Source organism: Lepidochelys olivacea, assembly GCF_965140295.1.
Source record: "Lepidochelys olivacea isolate rLepOli2 genome assembly, chromosome: 25".
Lineage (NCBI taxonomy): Eukaryota > Metazoa > Chordata > Testudines > Cheloniidae > Lepidochelys > Lepidochelys olivacea.
Genome location: NC_140435.1, coordinates 15374182 through 15391571, shown reverse-complemented (window position 1 = coordinate 15391571; position 17390 = coordinate 15374182). Strand labels below are relative to the sequence as shown.

The following is a 17390-nucleotide window of genomic DNA, read 5'->3' as shown; positions in this document are numbered from 1 at the left end:
GCCTCTCTGCTGCGGGGGCCCTGTGCTCCTTTGTGTGCCGGTTTTTGCGAGGTGGACAGCTGGGAAATGGGCTGAGGCACCAGCCCATGAGATCTTGGCAAGTGGGATTCAGGAGGCCTGGACCTGCCACCAATTCCCCTGTGTGATTTTGGGCAAATCACTCAATCTCCCTAAATTCCTCATTTGTCAAGTGGGGGTAAGCGTCTTTTCTTTCCCCAACCCCTTGTTGGTTTGGACTGCAAGCTCTCCTGGGCAGGCGCTGTCTCTCATTGTGTGTCTCTGCAGCACCTAGCACGACAAGGCCATGATCAGAGCTGGGATCTCTAGGGCCAGGATGTTTTTCAAATATCCGGCAGTTTACAGACTATCCAGGGACGCTGCTCATAATCTGAGGTTCTCGGCACTATACAAAACAGGGTGCAACTTTCCTTTAAAACTGCCACTTGCAAAGCGACTGCAAAGGGCGTGTGCGTAAGAAATGCCTTTTCTGTGGCTTTTTACTGAGTGGAGGAGGACATCTGGGTTCTCCTATTTCCTTTCTCCCAGCAAAGGAACTTGCCTTCAAAAGGCAACGAATTAAAAACTGATGAAGTCAAATACTTTGTGTGTTCTACCCAATGCCTAATCAACCAGTGGAACTCATTGCCACATGATATTATGGAGGCTTAGAGGGATTCCAAGGGGGATTTGACATTTATACGGACCATAAACACATCCACAATTATATTGCATAGCCTGAACATGTAAAATGGGACACAAACCCTCATGCTCAGAGGATGGATCAACAACTGACTCACTCGGGCAGCCTGTCCCCTTGTGCGATTTCTTGCACCTTGCTCTGGTACTACTGGAGACAGGTCAGAGGGCTCAGACAGACTGACCGCTGGTGTGCTCTGGTAGGTTAGTCCCTGTGTCCCTGACGTGCCTTTTGTGCATGCAGCAGTGAAATCTTTCAGTGAGTTTAATTTTTGACTTGATCTTTTTTAGGCTTGGTGTCGTCACAGCAGCTGTTGCGTCTGCAGCTCCAGAGAGGTTCCAGGCAGTAGAAAGTAACACCTCACAGAAGTGCAGTCCGGTCTCCCTTGTGCTTTCCTGGCTCTAACCTATTTGGCTCTCAAGTCGTTGAGATAATGGGGCTTCCTACCGAGCTTCCATATGGGTTGGGATCCAGGGCTATAAAAGGGGAGACAAGCTAGTCTGGGAGAGAGAATGCACACCCAGCCATCTCTGCTTGACCTCCAGCTGTTCCCAGCTCCCTTTAAGGAGCTTAAAAGTTTGAAGGCATCAATTGCATTATTGAAGTGATCCCCGCCACTTAAACCGCCTCTTTGATCAACACTTAACTGGTGTCAAAAGTTGCCCGACCCCGGGCTGTGCCTTTCTGCCGCACTGTCCCTGGATACATGTTCTAACTGCAAAAAAATGTCTGCCAAGCCAGATTTCATGCTTGTTACAGACTCCTTCAATCCGAAGGAAGGGAAGGGAAGGGGGGTTGTGTGTGAAACCCCTGCTGCGGGAGAACTACAGACGCAAGTGGATACAGGGGGCACCTCAAAGCCTCGTTGAAGTTGGTCTGAGTAGCTACTGAAGGGGAACAGTTTGCAATTAAAAGGGTGCCATGTGAAAAGCATGGGGGTGGGGGGAGGCGGAGAAGAGATTAGGTTGGGGAGGGGGTTAAGCCAGAGTGACGGGTAGAGAGCGTGTGTTGGGGGAGGGGCAGAATCGAACACGGTAAGGGGGGGGGGGTTTAACTCGCTCTGAAACTGATCCTCTCTGACAGCCCCGACCCCAAGCTGTGCTGATGAGAAAAGCCTGCTATCCCCCCCCTCGGGGTCATCTCAAATAAATGTTAAAGCAGCTTGAGCCATTGATTGTGAGCATGTTCACCAGGGGGGCAGGGCCCTTGAGTGTGGACATTCCTCCCACCAGCACCAGGACTGTCCTCTCTGCACCTGGCCCACACCCTACATACTATGCTAGCAAAACCAAGCAGTGTTTTTTCCATGGGAGAGGGAGACTCCCCCAGGAAGGGTATTATGATCCATTAGGAATTGAACCCCTCTGTTTCGCAGGTCCAGCCACAAGCAGGAAGGGAACTGTTTGCATAACACACAGCCAGAGACATGAGCCTTGTAATCCACTCCTCCGATCATTTTCACTGCTCTTCTCTGAGCACTTTGTCAATAACTTTCTGGAGCCCAGAAACACAAGAGTGGCCACACTGGGTCAGACCAAAGGTCCATCTAGCCCAGTGTCCTGTCTTCTGACAGTGGCCAATGCCAGGTGCCCCAGAGGGAATGAACAGAACAGGGAATCATCAAGTGATCCACCCCCTGTCGCCCATTCCCAGGTTCTGGCAAACAGAGGCTAGAGACACTATCCCTGTCCATCCTGGCTAATAGCCATTGATGGACCTATCCACCATGAATTTAACTAGTTCTTTTTTGAACCTGTTAGTATCTTGGCCTTCACAACATCCTCTGGCAAGGAGTTCCACAGGTTGACTGTGCATTGTGTGAAGAAAACAAACACTGTCCCAAGCGGGATCGCATTAATACCATGGGACTAACTGAAGATAATGTTTTTATGTATGTCTCTATCTACATTCACCACAGCATCTAAACGTTTCTTAAACATTGATCAGTTCATCCCTGAGAGGGAGAGAAGTGCTATTATCCCCATTTGACAGCTGGGGAACAGAGACACAAGTGACTTGCCCAAGGTCATGCTAGGAGTCTGTGGCCCAGCTAGGATGCGGTCTTGCACCCAGTCCAGTGTCTTAACCACAAAACCAGTCTTGGATTCTTTTGCAGCCATATCCCACTGCGACCTCCTGACTAACCTGCTCTCAGTTCTCCTCTTCACTACTTCCCCAGTTCCGCTCTGCCTTCAACTCCATGTGTCAGGAATTCATTTTTCTCTGATGCATTTTCCCAAGCTACATCTCATTTGGTCATTGCCTGGCCATATTCCTAATCTCTCAGTGTCCCTTTGCACTTCATTGTTTCTCTGTCCTCATCAGCATTTCATGGATTCAGAGATTCCAAAGCCAGAAGGGACAACTGTGATCACATAGTCGGACCTCCTGTATAACACAGGCCATGGGACTTCCCTGAATTAATTCCTCTGAGCTAGAGCAGAGCTTTTGAGGGAGGAGGGGGGCAGGGGGCCTAATCTTGATTTTAAAATGGCCAGTGATGGAGAATCCACCCCAGCGCTTGGTACGTTGTTCCAATGGTTAATTACTCCCACTGTTAGAGATTTGCAACGTATTTCCAGTCTGAATCCGTTCAACTTCCAGCCAGTGGATCTTAGATCTTTGTATGCTAGACTGACGAGCCCCCTCTATTATCACATAGGTACCTACATGGGGGGAAAACTATCAACTGTGATCAAGTCACCCCTTAACCTTCTCTCTGTTAAGCGAAATAGATTGAGACAAGGCGGGTTTTCTAACCCACTAATCTTTCTCCTGGCTCTTCTCTGAGCCCTCTCCAATGTACCACCCCCCTTCTGGAAGTGTGGGACCAGAACTGGATACAGAAGTTGCTTCAGGATCAAACTCCTCCCAATTTACTGCCACCCCCGGGTTTCATGGCAGCATAGTCACGCCCTCTCTTTGAGATCAGGTATGAAGAGGCATGAAAGGATCAGCCCTAAAGGGGCAGGTGGATTTTTTGAGAAGGGCACCTTTGCGTTAGGGAATGAGATCCATGCAACTGACTTCACACAGGGCATTGAATGGCCCCATCCAATGGGAACAACCTGCAGTTACTGCCAACGTGGGCAGGATGTAAACAAGTGGCCTCCAGCGGAACGGTCTCTCCACGCCTTCCCCCCCCTCCCCAAACTCCCCGGAGCAGGCAGCCCTCCCTTCCCTTTAGAAACTGGCTCCCATCCAGCTAACCCTGGATTCCTTTTCTCTGGACCTTGGAAAAAGGAAGCAGAGAAACTCTAGGATCTGAATGAATGGCCAGAGCACAGAATGACATGCCACATAGGCCTGAAAGCAGCAGCGTCTTAAACACAGACCTGGGATCCAGGGACCCCTGGATTCTAACCCTACCTCTGTCGCCGGCTTCCAATCTGCGGCCGAGTCGCTCCCCAAGCTTCCCCCTGCTGTGAGGGCTCCTTGGCTAGCCCTGTACACATGAGGAGCGATATTACATCAGCACCGCCCCCAGGTCTACGATCCAAACCTGGAGAGGGCAGGCGGCAGCTGACTCTGTGATGCATTTTCAGCCCCTAATGAATGCCATTTCTCCCTCTCCACGTTATACCCACAGGCTCCCCCCACGAGCCGCGCTGCCAAGCCACCGCAGCCTCCCCAAGAGCTCAGCTAAGGACGTGCGTGTGTGCTTTCAGTGCCCCGTGGGGACGCAGCAACGCCTTGAGCCTTTCCCCAGTCGCCTCCTCCATGGCAGGGGAGGGAGCTGGCATCGAGACAGGCAGGAAATGACCAACGTTTCTCCATTGTGTGGGCTCGACAAAGCCGGGAGCCAGCGCTGCACGTTTCACACCGAGGGGAGAGGAACAAGCGGCTGCCAGGAACAAAATAATCAGAGCCCACAGAAAAAGGTGAGAGGATGGGGTCTGTGTGGGTGCTTGGCCCTGCTGAGTCACTGAGGCACAAAGTCACCTGGGCCTGGGGGAGGGGACGAAACACGCAGACCCCGGGTAGAGCCAAGCAGCCCAGTTCACAGGGGCAGGAGCTCCCCTCCATCTTCCCCACTTCCTCCCAAACCAGAGACTGGGAACTCCAGGGAAGTGCCCCAAAGGGGGCTCCTCTTAAGGGCCTGGGGAGTCAAATATTTTGAAGGCTTTAGCTCTGACTACAGACCATCCAGCTGCCCCAAGGTGCAGCCTGGGATATGCTTGTCCCACTGCCTCCTGGCACATGGGGATGGAAGCCGCCCCGCACCCCAGTCCCTCAGAATTACCGCCTCCCCCACACCCCAGAGAAGTCTGTGCAGGATGTTGTTACTCAGGGTATAGGAGTGGATCAAAAGACCAAGGCAACAACAATTGAAACAGAGTTGAGTGAGGACCGGACAGCCCCCCTGCCCTCCCCAATCCCAGACAGGAGCCCCCCTGCCCTCCCCAATCCCAGACAGGAGCATTTCAGGGGAGGGCAGCCCCCAAAACACAGGTTAGTCAAATGCCCCCTGGAGATCTTGGGACAGGGTGGGAATGAAAGGCCTTTCTACTAACAAGGGATTAAGAGAACATCAGAAGGTAGGTGTGTTTGGGGCATGGTTTGCTCATCACTCCCTGAACCAGGGCTCAAGGGGCAGAGCTGAGACCCTGAAAATGCAGCTACCAGAGCTGCTGTACAATGCCAGGAAGGAGAGGCACTTGAGTGTCAAGCTCTTCTTTGTTTGCTCTGGGAAAGGAAGGAGCCGCTCTGGGAAAGGAAGGAGCCACGCTGGCTCCCATACAGCCTGGAGGGCAGCTCAGCCTGAGGTTGCAATGCAGTCTAATATCCAGGAAACAGCAGCCAGCTCCTTAGGGCCAGGAACCCAGAGGAAACTCCATTTGCTTGAGGAAAAGCAGGAGTAGATTCATGGGCCCCAAAAACCTACCCAATTTCTAGAGAGAAGGCAGGACTGTTCATAGGAGACCATCTACCTACAAATTCTAAATAGCCACCCCTATAAAGCTAGAGGCCCTGTGCAAAGGCTATTATATAGGGAGGAAGCAGGGGGTGGAGTCATGCCTCAGACCACACCCACTCCCAGGAAAGCTATAAAAAGCTGGCTCTAGGTACAACCAGGCTTCTGCTGCTGGGTGGGGCTGTGGGCTGTGGGGATTAGGCAGGTATTAAGGACTGTAGAGGAAGAGACATGAAACACTTCTCTGCTGGGGCCCTAAGGAAGTCTAGATGAATGTGGTTTGCTGGTTAAAGCTTTATTTCTAGGCTGAATTTGGTTAGCTTCAACTTCCAGCCACTGGGTCTTCACCATGTAGCTGCTAGGTTGAAGAATCCTGCACTATCAAATATTTGTTCCCCAGGTTTGTACTAACAGACTGTGATCAAGTCACCCCTTAACCTTCTCTTTGTTAAGCTAAATAGACTGAGCTCGTGGAGTCTCTTGCTATAAGACAGGTTTTCTAATCCTTTACTCATTCTCATGGCTCTTCTTTGAATCTCCTCTGATTTATGAACAGCCTCCTGGAATTGTGGACACTGGAATAGGCTATGGTATTCTGGCAGCAGTTGTCCTAGTGCCAAATACAGAAGTAAAATAACCTCTCTCCGCCTCCTCCAGATTTCTGTTTGTATGTCTAAGGATCACATTAGCTCTTTTGGCCAGCTTTGCACTGGCAGTTTATGTTCAGCTGATTATCCACCACAATACTGAAATCTTTTTGAGTCACTGCCTCCCAGGATAGAGTTCCCCATTCTCTGAGTATGGCCTATGTCTTTTTGTTCCTAGAGGTGTACATTTAAACGTACTAAAACACACTGTTTGCTTGAGCCCAGCTTACCAAGCCTTGCACATCACTCTGCAGCAGTGACTTGTCCTCCTCCTCATTTATCACCCCCCAATTTTTGTGTCCCCTGCAGTGGAAGGAGGCTGGTGATGTGTGAATGTTGTGGTGATGGAAAAACTTAATCAGTCTGCATTTTTGCAAAGTATCCCACTTAGAGCAGAGAGTGTGGGTCTGGCTGAGCCGACATGAATCCCTTTGCCCCCTTGTGTGACATGACCAAAGCCAGCTGTTGCCAGTACCTTTCAATATTGTTCCGTGGCCTGTGCGGTGACACTGATAATTTACAATGACACTTATTAACAATAGGAGAGTTCTCATCATTCCCTCCCAGCCCTTCCGGCGCCTCTAGCAGGGAGGGGCTTCCCTTTAGGAGGTGAGAGAACTCGACCCCTGCAATGACTCCTTGGGGGCTTCATGCTGTTGTCTGTTACGAGTGGCGGTCTGTGTGCCCTTCCCCCTTAACAGAGAAAACGAAGATAAAAGCACCTAATAAAAATAATACTCATTGGGAGAGATAAAATGCGTAATTGCAATAATTATCTTGGCAAAACTCCCCTCTCCAAATGGAAAATGGAAATTTTTTATGTGCATTTTAAAAAGAACTTATTTATTTTTTAATTAAAAAGGGAAGGGGAAAATTATTCTCAATAAAGTTTAATTTAAAAGTTAAAGCAGATGGACCTAGGAGGTGTGATTCTCCCAACTGCTAATGTTAATGGGCCTCTCATGTCCCACCCCCTGCATACACACAATCCTCTCCTCTCCAAATGGGGGCGGGGGAAACATACACACCCCTCTCCAGATGGATCCCCCCATGTCCTTCTAGGTGGAGACATGTACAGCCCTCTCCAGGGCACACAACCACACCCCTCTCCTCTCCAAAGAGATTCCCCTGCCCCAACTTTGATGAGGAAAATACCTCCAAGTGCCCCTCCCTGTTTGCAAGGGTGAACTAACATGGGCTCGGCAGCTACCCTGCAGATGCCAGCTGTTAGGGAGGGGACCTGACAACCCTGGCTGAACATCCCAAGCGTTGCACTCTTCGGGATGTGCCACTGGCCGCAGCTGCCCCTCCACGTCTCGCTCACGCTGCAGTAGCCCATCTCTAGTAGGGGCAATCCCCAGTGTTCCTGCCCTCTGAGCTCTTTGCTGGCTGCCCACAAAGTGCTAGGTTGATTTTCATTTCTCCCCAGTGGCTCTGAAAGCTCTTAATAGCACAGGCCCCGCTCCAGCTCTCCTCCTCCTGCTCCATGTACTCAAGGCAATCCACACGCACGTACACCCTGACCCCGACTTCCAGGGCGTTTCGCCAGGGACCGGGCCTTGGCTGCGAAGGGCTGAGGTTCTGGATCCGCCTCCCGCCATCCTGTCTCTGGGCCTGGGGTTGATCTCAATCAGCCCAGTATAATTCAGAAGCGACTCGACTGACTGATCTAAACTTGCGGACGGTGAGCTCAGAACTGGGCCCTCTGCCCACCTCCCTCGCTTTAGAGGAACTGCTCAAAATCATTACTACCCCTTAGTGGTTTCCATTGTTCAGCACCAGACACGCAGCCTCATCTTAATTCCCTTCCCTTGTTATGTCTTGCCAGGCACGCTCTCCATTCAAGCCACAATATAATTTTATGAGCAGTATCTTACTGCAGACATGACCATGCTCCCAGCCTGTTGTAGGGCTGGCTAGCTGGGGTGGTAAGCTCTGTGGCACAAGGACTGGTTGACCGGTTGTGTCTTGTGTGCATTGGGCATACTTGCTGGGGCCTTGATAACTATGAATTAATAAATAGCATGTTCATGAGTAACCTGATGGGGAGAGGGAGCATTGTTTATAATTGTTAATGGTTATCATTTAACATCTGTTACAATACTGCCTGGAAGTCAGCTCGGTTGGGCCCCATTATGCGAGGCGCTGTAGATACTTATAGTCAATGGCTGTCCCACTATCTTTCACTCAACTGTTCAACAATCCTGAGTCGGGCTCCTCAAAATCACAAGACTGGTTTAAAAATCATAAGGTTTTTTTAAAGGTTGGGTTCCTTTCTGTTTGTCCTCTGGATTTTATTGCCTTCAAGGCACCACGTTTTCAAGCGTTCGTCTGGAGTCATGACAGCTAGACACATACTTCTGTTGTAAAGGGGAAGCTGAGATTCTCACATGACCCCAGGAGCTGGAGTTTTAAGAAAACCCCCAAATTATTGCAAGACTTGGTGACCCGATGACTCTGTCCCAAAGAGTTTATAGTCTGAAAGACAAGACATGCCAGGTGGAGGAGACAAATGAACGGTAATGAGTGTGCAGATCCACCACTCTGTCCACACAACCTGGGGATCTGCCCACTCAGACACACCCATGAACATACTCAGAATATACACAGTGCCACTGAGGGCACGTCTACACTGCAATCAGAGGTGACTGCTGCACACGTAGGTAAAGCCAAGCTAGCTTTGATCTAGCTAGCTTCCTAAAAGCAATGGCCAAGCTGTGGCCACACGGGCGACAATATGAGCTAGCCACCTGAGTATAAGCCCAGCCCACAATGCTGGGTACTTACTCAAGCTGCAGGCTAACTAGATCAAAGCTAACTTGGGTGTGTCTACACATGCCACAATCACACCTCCCTACTGCAGTGCAGACGTACCCTGACAGTCCCGTCCAGCCATCTTCTCTGCCCCCTGATTCTGTTCTTCCCTCTGGATCTCCTCTCATGCTAGTCCAGGTTCTGGTGCTCTCTTGTCTGATTCTCATCACTCACTTCACATCCATTATTATTGTAGTACAGGAGGACCTACAGGCCCCAGGTGAAATCAGGACAGAAGGGAAATGGAGGTACCAAGAGGCCAAGTGATGTGCCCAAGTCACCCAGCAGGTCAGTGGCAGAGCTGGGAATAGATCCAACTAGTTCATTCCTCCGCTGCTGCCCCCTGTCAGGGGGTGTCAGCTAAGAAGCATCGCAAGATGCTGTGGAGCCTCAAAAACCAGAGAAGGAAGGTCCAGGCGGGAGCCACATGCTGGTAGGTGGCAGGATGCATGGAGGGGGGCGGGGTCCCAGATGGAGTGTCCATAGCCTGCCCCAGCTGCATGGATAATCTCTGTTTGCTTAGAGTCCCACCATTGAATTCTGGGACTCGTGACTGTCTCTTTGATATGCAGCCTGAACTCCAACCCTGCATCCAAACTGAAATCGCGGACCGAGGGAAGGAGTAAAAGACCCTGCAGACTGAACTTAGCCCTTATTTACACTGGGAATTTGCCCTTGTCACAACCATTGGTAGCCAGCCTCTGGCATAGCAGCATCAGTGCAAACCTCAAGTGCAGACAGGCTGGGGCCAGACAGCACCAAGGCGAAATGTGGCTTGTAGCAGCTTTGTCTAGCCACACTAGGGATTTGCAATGATGCAGCTACGCTGACAACTGGCCGCCGATGGCTGAAATCCCCAGCGCAGACAAAGCCTCCGAGTCACTGGCTATTTCTTAACTCCACAGTCTAAAGGGACGCAGCCTAGCTTCGTAAGACACCAAGCGGCATCCTACTTGCCGTTCCTGTAATTGTGTGTGTGTGAGTGCGTGTTCCTGTCCACCCCCTGCCGGGCCTGTCTGCTCCACAGGCTTGTTTGCGGGCGGGAGAGTGAAATGTTACCAAGAGCTCCAGCTCTTAGTGCTCATCTGTAACGTACCTGCCAGGCCCCCTGCTTGTTGCTTTCTTGTTACGGGGTCCAGCACATTTCATGTTGTTTATCTGTTTTCAGCAAATAAATTGTCTTTGCAGCTTCCAGCGGATTTGATCTAGTGGATAAGGGCTGGGACTCAGGATACCTGGGTTCCCTTCCCAGCTCTGCTTCTGACCTGCTGTGTGACCTTGGGTGAGGTCCTTCCCCTTTTTGTGCCTCAGTTTCCCCTCCCACCCATTGTCTATTCAGATTTGCTCTGCAGCAGAGATTCCCTCTCCCTATGTGCCTGTGAAGCATCCAGCACAATGGGGTTCTGATCTAGGTTGGGGCCTGTGTCTTACTGTAACACAAATTAACCATTTTAACCATAATGTTTAACTGAACGTAGCGTAGAAGTCAGGTCACACTTCTGGTCTCCCCCAATCTTGCAAAGTTCCCCATTAACTTGACTTTCCTATTTCAGCCCATGTATCGTTTTCTCCCCCCAGGTCCCCAAATCACCTTTCTTTGGCTTAGCAACCTGATTACTTCATCCAAGTACCTGTCTCCGACTGGGAAAGATGTGTCAGTCTCTTGGCCTCTTCGATAGTTTTGCTTTTCTCTCCTTACCCATGAATCTTTGTTTTAAATGGAATAACAGGTACCCTAAACTGAAACAAACAGGGGGCTGAAATCCTGAAGCATCTGACTCTTGCTCTCGACTCCACTCTGATTCCCATGCCTAATGATTTTTTTCCCAAGGAGTCATACAGTACATTGTCTCACTCATGCTGCATCCCAATCACGAACTAACCTCCTAAACTGGGGAGAGACCAAGTAACCCAGTTCCAGATCTTCTGACCCCTGCTGTAAATTCTGATCCAGTACGAATCGGCAAATGGATCTCACCATTTGCTCGTGTCCCCAGCGCCGGCTCTTAACCTTGACCCAGAACTGGGAACACAAAGCTTCATCTCTATGCCTGCGAGGTTAATGGAATTCCAATTTGTGAGCTCTAGAAGGAGGTAATTTCTTTTCTTTCATGTCTGCTAAATACGGTTCCTCAAAGAGGCATAATTTCTAATGTTCCGCATGACATGAATTCTAACTGGTTTAGCAATGATCAGTTTCACCATTTACTCCTGTGTAATCTGTCCCTAACGACATTAAAAAATAATAATAAAAAACAGAATACGAAAAGAGAGAGTTGTAGACGCAGTTATTTCACAAGTGACATTTTATGGGGGAAGGGAGAATGGTAATTTAATCTAGATAAAAGGAACAAATTAAGTGGTTTCCAAACAGATGCTTTAGAAAAAGGGGGAAAATAATAAGAAAGATAACGGTGCTGGTAGTTCCCACACAAAAGGAGAAGGGCGCCTGGCTTCAAATGACACCATCAAGTGCTTTTGGGTCACGATTTTTAATTTTTTTTAATTTTAACCTTTAATTGCAAAACTGTTGGAATTGTTTCACTGGCTCCAATCAGCTTTGGCTCAGGCCCCATCATGCAACTCTTTTTCCCTATTTGATTTTTGTCTTGTGTACATCCACTCTGGAGGTTGAAAATTAAAAATGGGCCCAATTCTCCTCTTGTTTCGGGCCTGATCCTGTACACGTGTGCTTGGCTTTAAGAACAGGAGTCCCGCAGCGCATTTCAGTTAACTATGTGAGTCAAATTCTGCATGTGGTTAAACATTTGCAGGATCAGGGCCTTGGAGTGGGGCAAATCAGGAGTAACTCTCTGGGCTGTTTGTAAAGGACCTGTCAGGGTGCTAAATGCTGTAAACTGGGCTAGGCTGTAACTCTGGAGGTGGCCAGAACTCTAAAAAGAATGAGATTCACAAGAACGTAGGAATTGCCAGACAGGATCAGACCTGAAGTCCATCTAGCCCAGTGTCTTCTCTCTGACAATGGGTAGCACCAGATGCTTCAAAGGAAGGTGTAAGAAATCCTGCAGGAGGCAGTGAGGGGGTAACCTGCCTCCATAGAAAGTTCCCTCCTGATCCTCTTATTTAGGCTGGCTCATGCCGTAAAGAATGAGGATTTATATCCTTATCTAAAACTTTTCACACCTGGGATGCTCTATTGAAAATGGCCTCACTCCAGTCCCCAAGCACGTGCTTCCAGGGCCACAAGCCAACGTAGCTGCAGCTGATCTCAGCCATTCCTGTGGTGTGTAGGGCAAGAGCAGTCCCTAAATCAGCAGCGCTCTATATAGCGCTGGTCGGGCCAGAGGTGCGGGTGAGCTGAAACCTGCTCTCTGCTACGTGGGTCTAATCCAAAGGAAACATAGATGCTAGGACTAGGGGCTTGAAGTGGTTTCCATTATATGCAGGCTTAATGGCTCTCAGCACCACGAAGGGAAGGGACAGGAGGAAGGCGAGAGACAGCCCTTAGTACCACCTCCTTGACGACAGATACTGGGGAGCCACATGACCCTCTGACTCTTCACCCTCTCCTGGAAACCAAGACCCAGCCCTTCCTGTATCCACCAAAACTTTGCAGCTCTGGCCAAGGAGGAAGATCAGCCTCCCGTGTCTTCTCAAAGGCCAAATACGTCCCTTTGAGGCTGTACCCCCATCTCCTAGTCCTTGGAGACCCCACCAGCCGTGACAGCACTGGGAGATACAGATGGGGGGGCTGGTTTGGAACCTGACTCAGTGGACGCTTTTGACTCAGACCCCCAATTTTAGGCCCCCACCGGTGCAGATAGAATTTCCCAGGCTGGAATCAATGGAGTTCCACCAGGGATCAGTTCTCCAACTGAACTAGGGACTCAACGGCTTCCCCCTGCGCCCGCCCCCAACCTGGCCCTCCGAATGAGGAGGCCTGGATGGAACCTTCTCCTCTGTCCTAGCCCCAAGGGCAGTGTCTTTAGTTTGGCTAGGTGTCCCTCTCCACGATGCTCCAGCCTCCGTTAAAAGAAATGCAGGACAAAAGCCCTGCTTCTAATCAAGATAAGTGGGGCTCTGTTAAAACAGAGACGTAAACCAGCCTCCCCAATGGGTGGTCGGGCGGCTAATTACAGTCACTTGATTATTTTTGCTTGCTGGGAGCCCCCGGCAGGGGAGACCCCCCAGGAAGCTGGAGCTCTGAATTTTACAAGGCGAACGGTCCATGGGGCAGGGGCAGAATGAGCTCTGATGCTCTCATCCCTGGCTTCTCGGGGAGGAAAACTGACTCACCTAGGAGCCTCTCTGTGTGTTTGGTGTTTGGTTTACTATTTTTCAGAGCACTCAGCTGGCCCAGGTCTTAAACGAAGGCTCAGTTAATGCCAGCTTTAGTGTGTCAGATTCTGGCATGATCCGTGGACAGTAAACGGAGTGGCTGCTTTAAACCATAATAAACCCTCCATCACCCCACAAAAAGGTGAGCTTTGTTCTGACCAGCAGCAGGGCCTTGTGGCTGGAGTGCTGGGCTGTGCCTCAGGTGACCTAGGTTCTAGTCTTGGCTGTGACCCTGAGGAATGCTTTCTTGCTCTGTGCCTCAGTCTCCCCATCTGTAATATGAGGCTAATGATACTGCCCACCTTTGTAAAGCATGTTCAGGTTTACTGATGAAAAGCGCTAGGGAAGAGCTGGGTATTATTATTGGCTGCACGGGAAGCTGCTGTGTCCCGGGAGAGGCAGAATGAAGGCAACCGAGGCCCGCAAGCACGCTCACTCACAGCCGTCCCCGGAGTTAAGAAGACTGGGGCAGTTCACACCTCTTGGGGTTCTTGTTTCAGGACCTCGGCAGACCCAAGCAGGCAGTGGTTACACTGGTCCCAGAGGCGACTGACATGACCGTAGCACACCAACACAGCAAAGTCTGGTGCATGGAAATAAGAGAGGCCCCATCCTGAAGGGAAAGGAAGAGCCCCAGCAAGATTTCAGGTCTGGGGTTACCGTACAGCCAGCAGACCAGGGAGTCATTCAGAATTCCTCCTAGAATGCTACGGACAGGTCCATTCAAACCTGACCCTGGATCTTCTTCTGAGCCCAGCCCGTTGAAGTTAATAAGAAGGCTCCCATTGGACCAGCCCGCTAGGTTTTCACTTGACCCAGATTTCTAGTCAGTGGGGGTATGAATGTTGGACTGGGGAGCCATTGATCCTTGACCTCTGATTCTGGCTGTGACCTTGGGTGAGTTGCTCTGCCTGTCTCCCCGTTCACCTTCCTCTAGCAGGAGTGCTGCAAAGGGCTAAGTGCTCTGACAGTGAAAAGCACTAAGAGTTATTCCAGATTTCAGCTGAGACATTTGGAGCCAGATTCGCCCAGCACACTCCGGTTCCATTGCACACCTCTGGTATTGCAACGCAGCCATAAAGCAGGGTTTAGAAGAGGTTGCTTAAGATGGCTTCACAGCTGCTTTGCATCACTGGAGCAGCACAGAGCAGACAGACCACGTCCAGCAGAACCTGGCTCCCGTTCAGACTGTGTATTTTCTGGTGGTGTTTTCTTTTTCTAAAAGGAATTTTAGCCTTGCAGGAGGGAAGAGGCCCAAATGACAGGATTTCACCACAATGCTGCTAGCTTCCCTGCCAACGCTACTCCCCATCCTTGTGCTCTGCCTCCATAGCTATGGCTTGGGAAGATCCAAAACTCCTTATCCACCCACAACGAACAGTTCCCTGATCAAGCACGGGCTTCACTTTAAGCGCTGGGTCCGTCACCCAAGTCCATAGGATTTCTCATGTGCTTGAAGTTCAGCGTGTCTGTACATGCTTTGCTGGGACAGCGCCAGAGTGTTCAGCACTTGGCAGGATGGAGCCCTGAGAGCCCTATCCTGGGAGATGCTGAGAGAACTGAGTATCTCAGAGGAGGTGCTCCCAGGGGATCCGGGCCTGGGATTCCATGTGGCAGACAGTTCTCTAAGTGTCATTAGACCCAGAGCCAGCCCGTCTCCATATAAAAACTCCATGTGTCTGGACAGCACAATCAGGGCAAAGGTGGGTGCGGTGACAAAGCAGAGAGTTGGAGACGCAGGCATGGGCCAAGCTTTCAATACTCCGTCAGCAAAGGAGGGCAGGTGGTCAGCTGACCTCTCATGGGGGCAGAGGTAAAGCGGTCTGAGCACCTGGTTTGACAAGAGCACCCTGGGTTCCTGATGCGACGGGGCTACTTACTGACTATTTGAACTCGAAGATTCTTGAACAGTATTATTCACTGAAGTACAGACTCGACTGTAGACCTACCGCTGCCTTACCGATGTGTTTTTCTGTTGGAATATATGTGTGTTTCAGTGGAAATTTCTACCTAGAGCAAAATGTCCCAGCCCTCCCTGAATCTTTGCATGGTTTATTTTGTGGATTTTGTGGCTTTACAAGCTATTTCATAAAGCCCAGAGTCAGCAAGGAAACAACATTGTAGCCAGCTTGCCGCGTCACGGCTGGGACTACGTGGCACGCAGAAGCCGCCTGAAACATCACCGGGACAGCCGCGATAGAGCCCGAATTGTCCTATTCCAAAGCTACAGCCCCTGCCACTAGAGCTGCTAGCAGTGTCCGGGATGTGACACACAGCTGAACGGTTCTGACTGTATCCAGTAGCGGGCAGGGTTGCACATACCCACCCTCCAGCTCACTACAATGTGCTTCCACCTTGGTCTTTGGGTGGCTGCTAAGCGAGATGCTTGCACCGAGCTCTGTTAACCACTCACTGTGCAAATTTGCACGTTCTGCACCAGGCCTTCCACCGGGCTTTTCAAGTCACCCTCGCCCTGTTAGGAACAGGAAGTGCCACGGTCAGCAATGTGCACAAGGGTCGTTCCCCAAGAGGGTGCAGGGCACCACCCGTCTGCAGCGCGGGATACTCACAGATGTAGTAATACTCGTTCCCTGGCCTGAACTCAAATCCTAGCGAGAAGGGAGTGAAGAGCTGGAACTTCTCTGAGAACTTCAGGGGCCCGCTGGGGGAGTCGGGCCTGTTGCACTCCCAGCGCTTGAAGCCTTTCTGCCGGTGGTCGCAGGAAGCGTGGCCCTCGTAATTGACCATGTACAGGATATACCGCTCCATCTTGTCCACCGGGAAGGGGTCCTCATAGTGAGGGCAGTAGATATCCAGGTAGTCATTGATGCTCACTTCCACCGTGTAGTCCCCCCGATGGAACCTGCAGGGAATGGAAGGAGGAAGCAGGGGTGAGAAGCAGGGGATCCAGGGAAGGACCGCGGCGGACTGGCCAGCCTGACATGTGTCAGTCAGAACATCAGGCTCCCTGCAAAATGACAGCTCAGGGGCCCTTGGCAGCAGAGCTTTGGATGTGCCTGCTTGGCACTGCAGGTGCTTAGCACCTGTGACTCTCAGACCCCGAAGGGGCTCAAGTGGACCAACCCAAAGCAGTGTCCACTTCTGAAAGATTTCTGAGTTAAGCCACATGCCCAGTGCTGCACAGCAAGCCAGCAGCAGAGCCAGGAAGAAGACCCAGGAGTCCTGGCTCCCACGAACCAGCGGACTACATGCCTTGCCAAGGCTTCATTTTGTGGGGTCCATGCAATGAGTCATGGGATGCTTCGGGCATAAGAAATTCAGAAGTGACTAGTGACTCCAGGAGCCTGACTTGGGACACCTTAAAGGGCTCTGATTTCCAGACAGTGCCAAGTTCCCACCCTTTGAAAATCACTACCCTTTTCGGTGTCTCAAACTGGACACCAAAAAAATCACTAGCCACTCATAAAAAGCTTGACCTTAAGGCCTGACTCTGCTACCCTTCTCCTTGGACAGCCACTGGCAGCTGTGCAAAGTGAGTGGAGAACACAACCATGCTGATTCATATATAAACAACTGCACATGGGGCCAAGCCATGGAGAATCGGGCCCTAAATTTTTTCCCTCTTCCTTTTTGGTACCTGTAACAAGCATAGAGAACCTACCTCTTCTTTTCTGATTCTACTTTTCACTGTGTCAAACCACCCATCCCTTACACAGAAAAAAAGGGAAACAGACAGTAAAGGAGTTTTTCCCTTATCCAATGCTTCCTGACCTAGATTTCAAAGCGCTTTACAAGCATCAATTAATGGACCCCAAGAAAAGCCCCAGGAGGGGAGTTTGACTCACCCTATTTTACAGAAGGAAAACCGAGGCACAGAGACTTTCAGCAACTTGTCTGAGCCCATACAGCAAATTAGTGGTATATCTGGGAATAGAGTTTAAGGCTGGAAGGGACCCACCAGATCTTCTAGTCTGAGCCCCTGTATTTCATAGGCCACAACTGCCATCCAACCACCCCAGGATTTCTGACTCTTACTCCCCTTTACTTTAACCACTAG

The 17390-nt window shown here is 50.5% G+C and overlaps 1 protein-coding gene and 1 long non-coding RNA gene across 6 annotated transcripts in view; one reads left to right on the top strand and one right to left on the bottom strand.

Annotated features, from left to right (window-relative positions):
* EFNA2 (ephrin A2) overlaps positions 1 to 17390 on the bottom strand; it is a 140564-nt gene that overhangs the window by 10849 nt on the left and 112325 nt on the right. For all 4 annotated transcript variants that reach the window (XM_084614496.1, XM_084614498.1, XM_084614499.1 and 1 more), the window contains exon 2: positions 15943 to 16235. In XM_084614496.1, coding sequence (XP_084470622.1) covers positions 15943 to 16235 — 293 coding nt within the window. The remainder of the gene's footprint in view (positions 1 to 15942; positions 16236 to 17390) is intronic.
* LOC311512987 lies at positions 4073 to 11293 on the top strand. Of its 2 annotated transcripts, none has more exons than XR_014709626.1 (3): positions 4073 to 4578; positions 9270 to 9361; positions 10652 to 11293. It is a non-coding gene; the product is annotated as an uncharacterized lncRNA (long non-coding RNA). The 2 variants fall into 2 exon arrangements; XR_014709627.1 differs by having other exon boundaries at positions 9270 to 10355.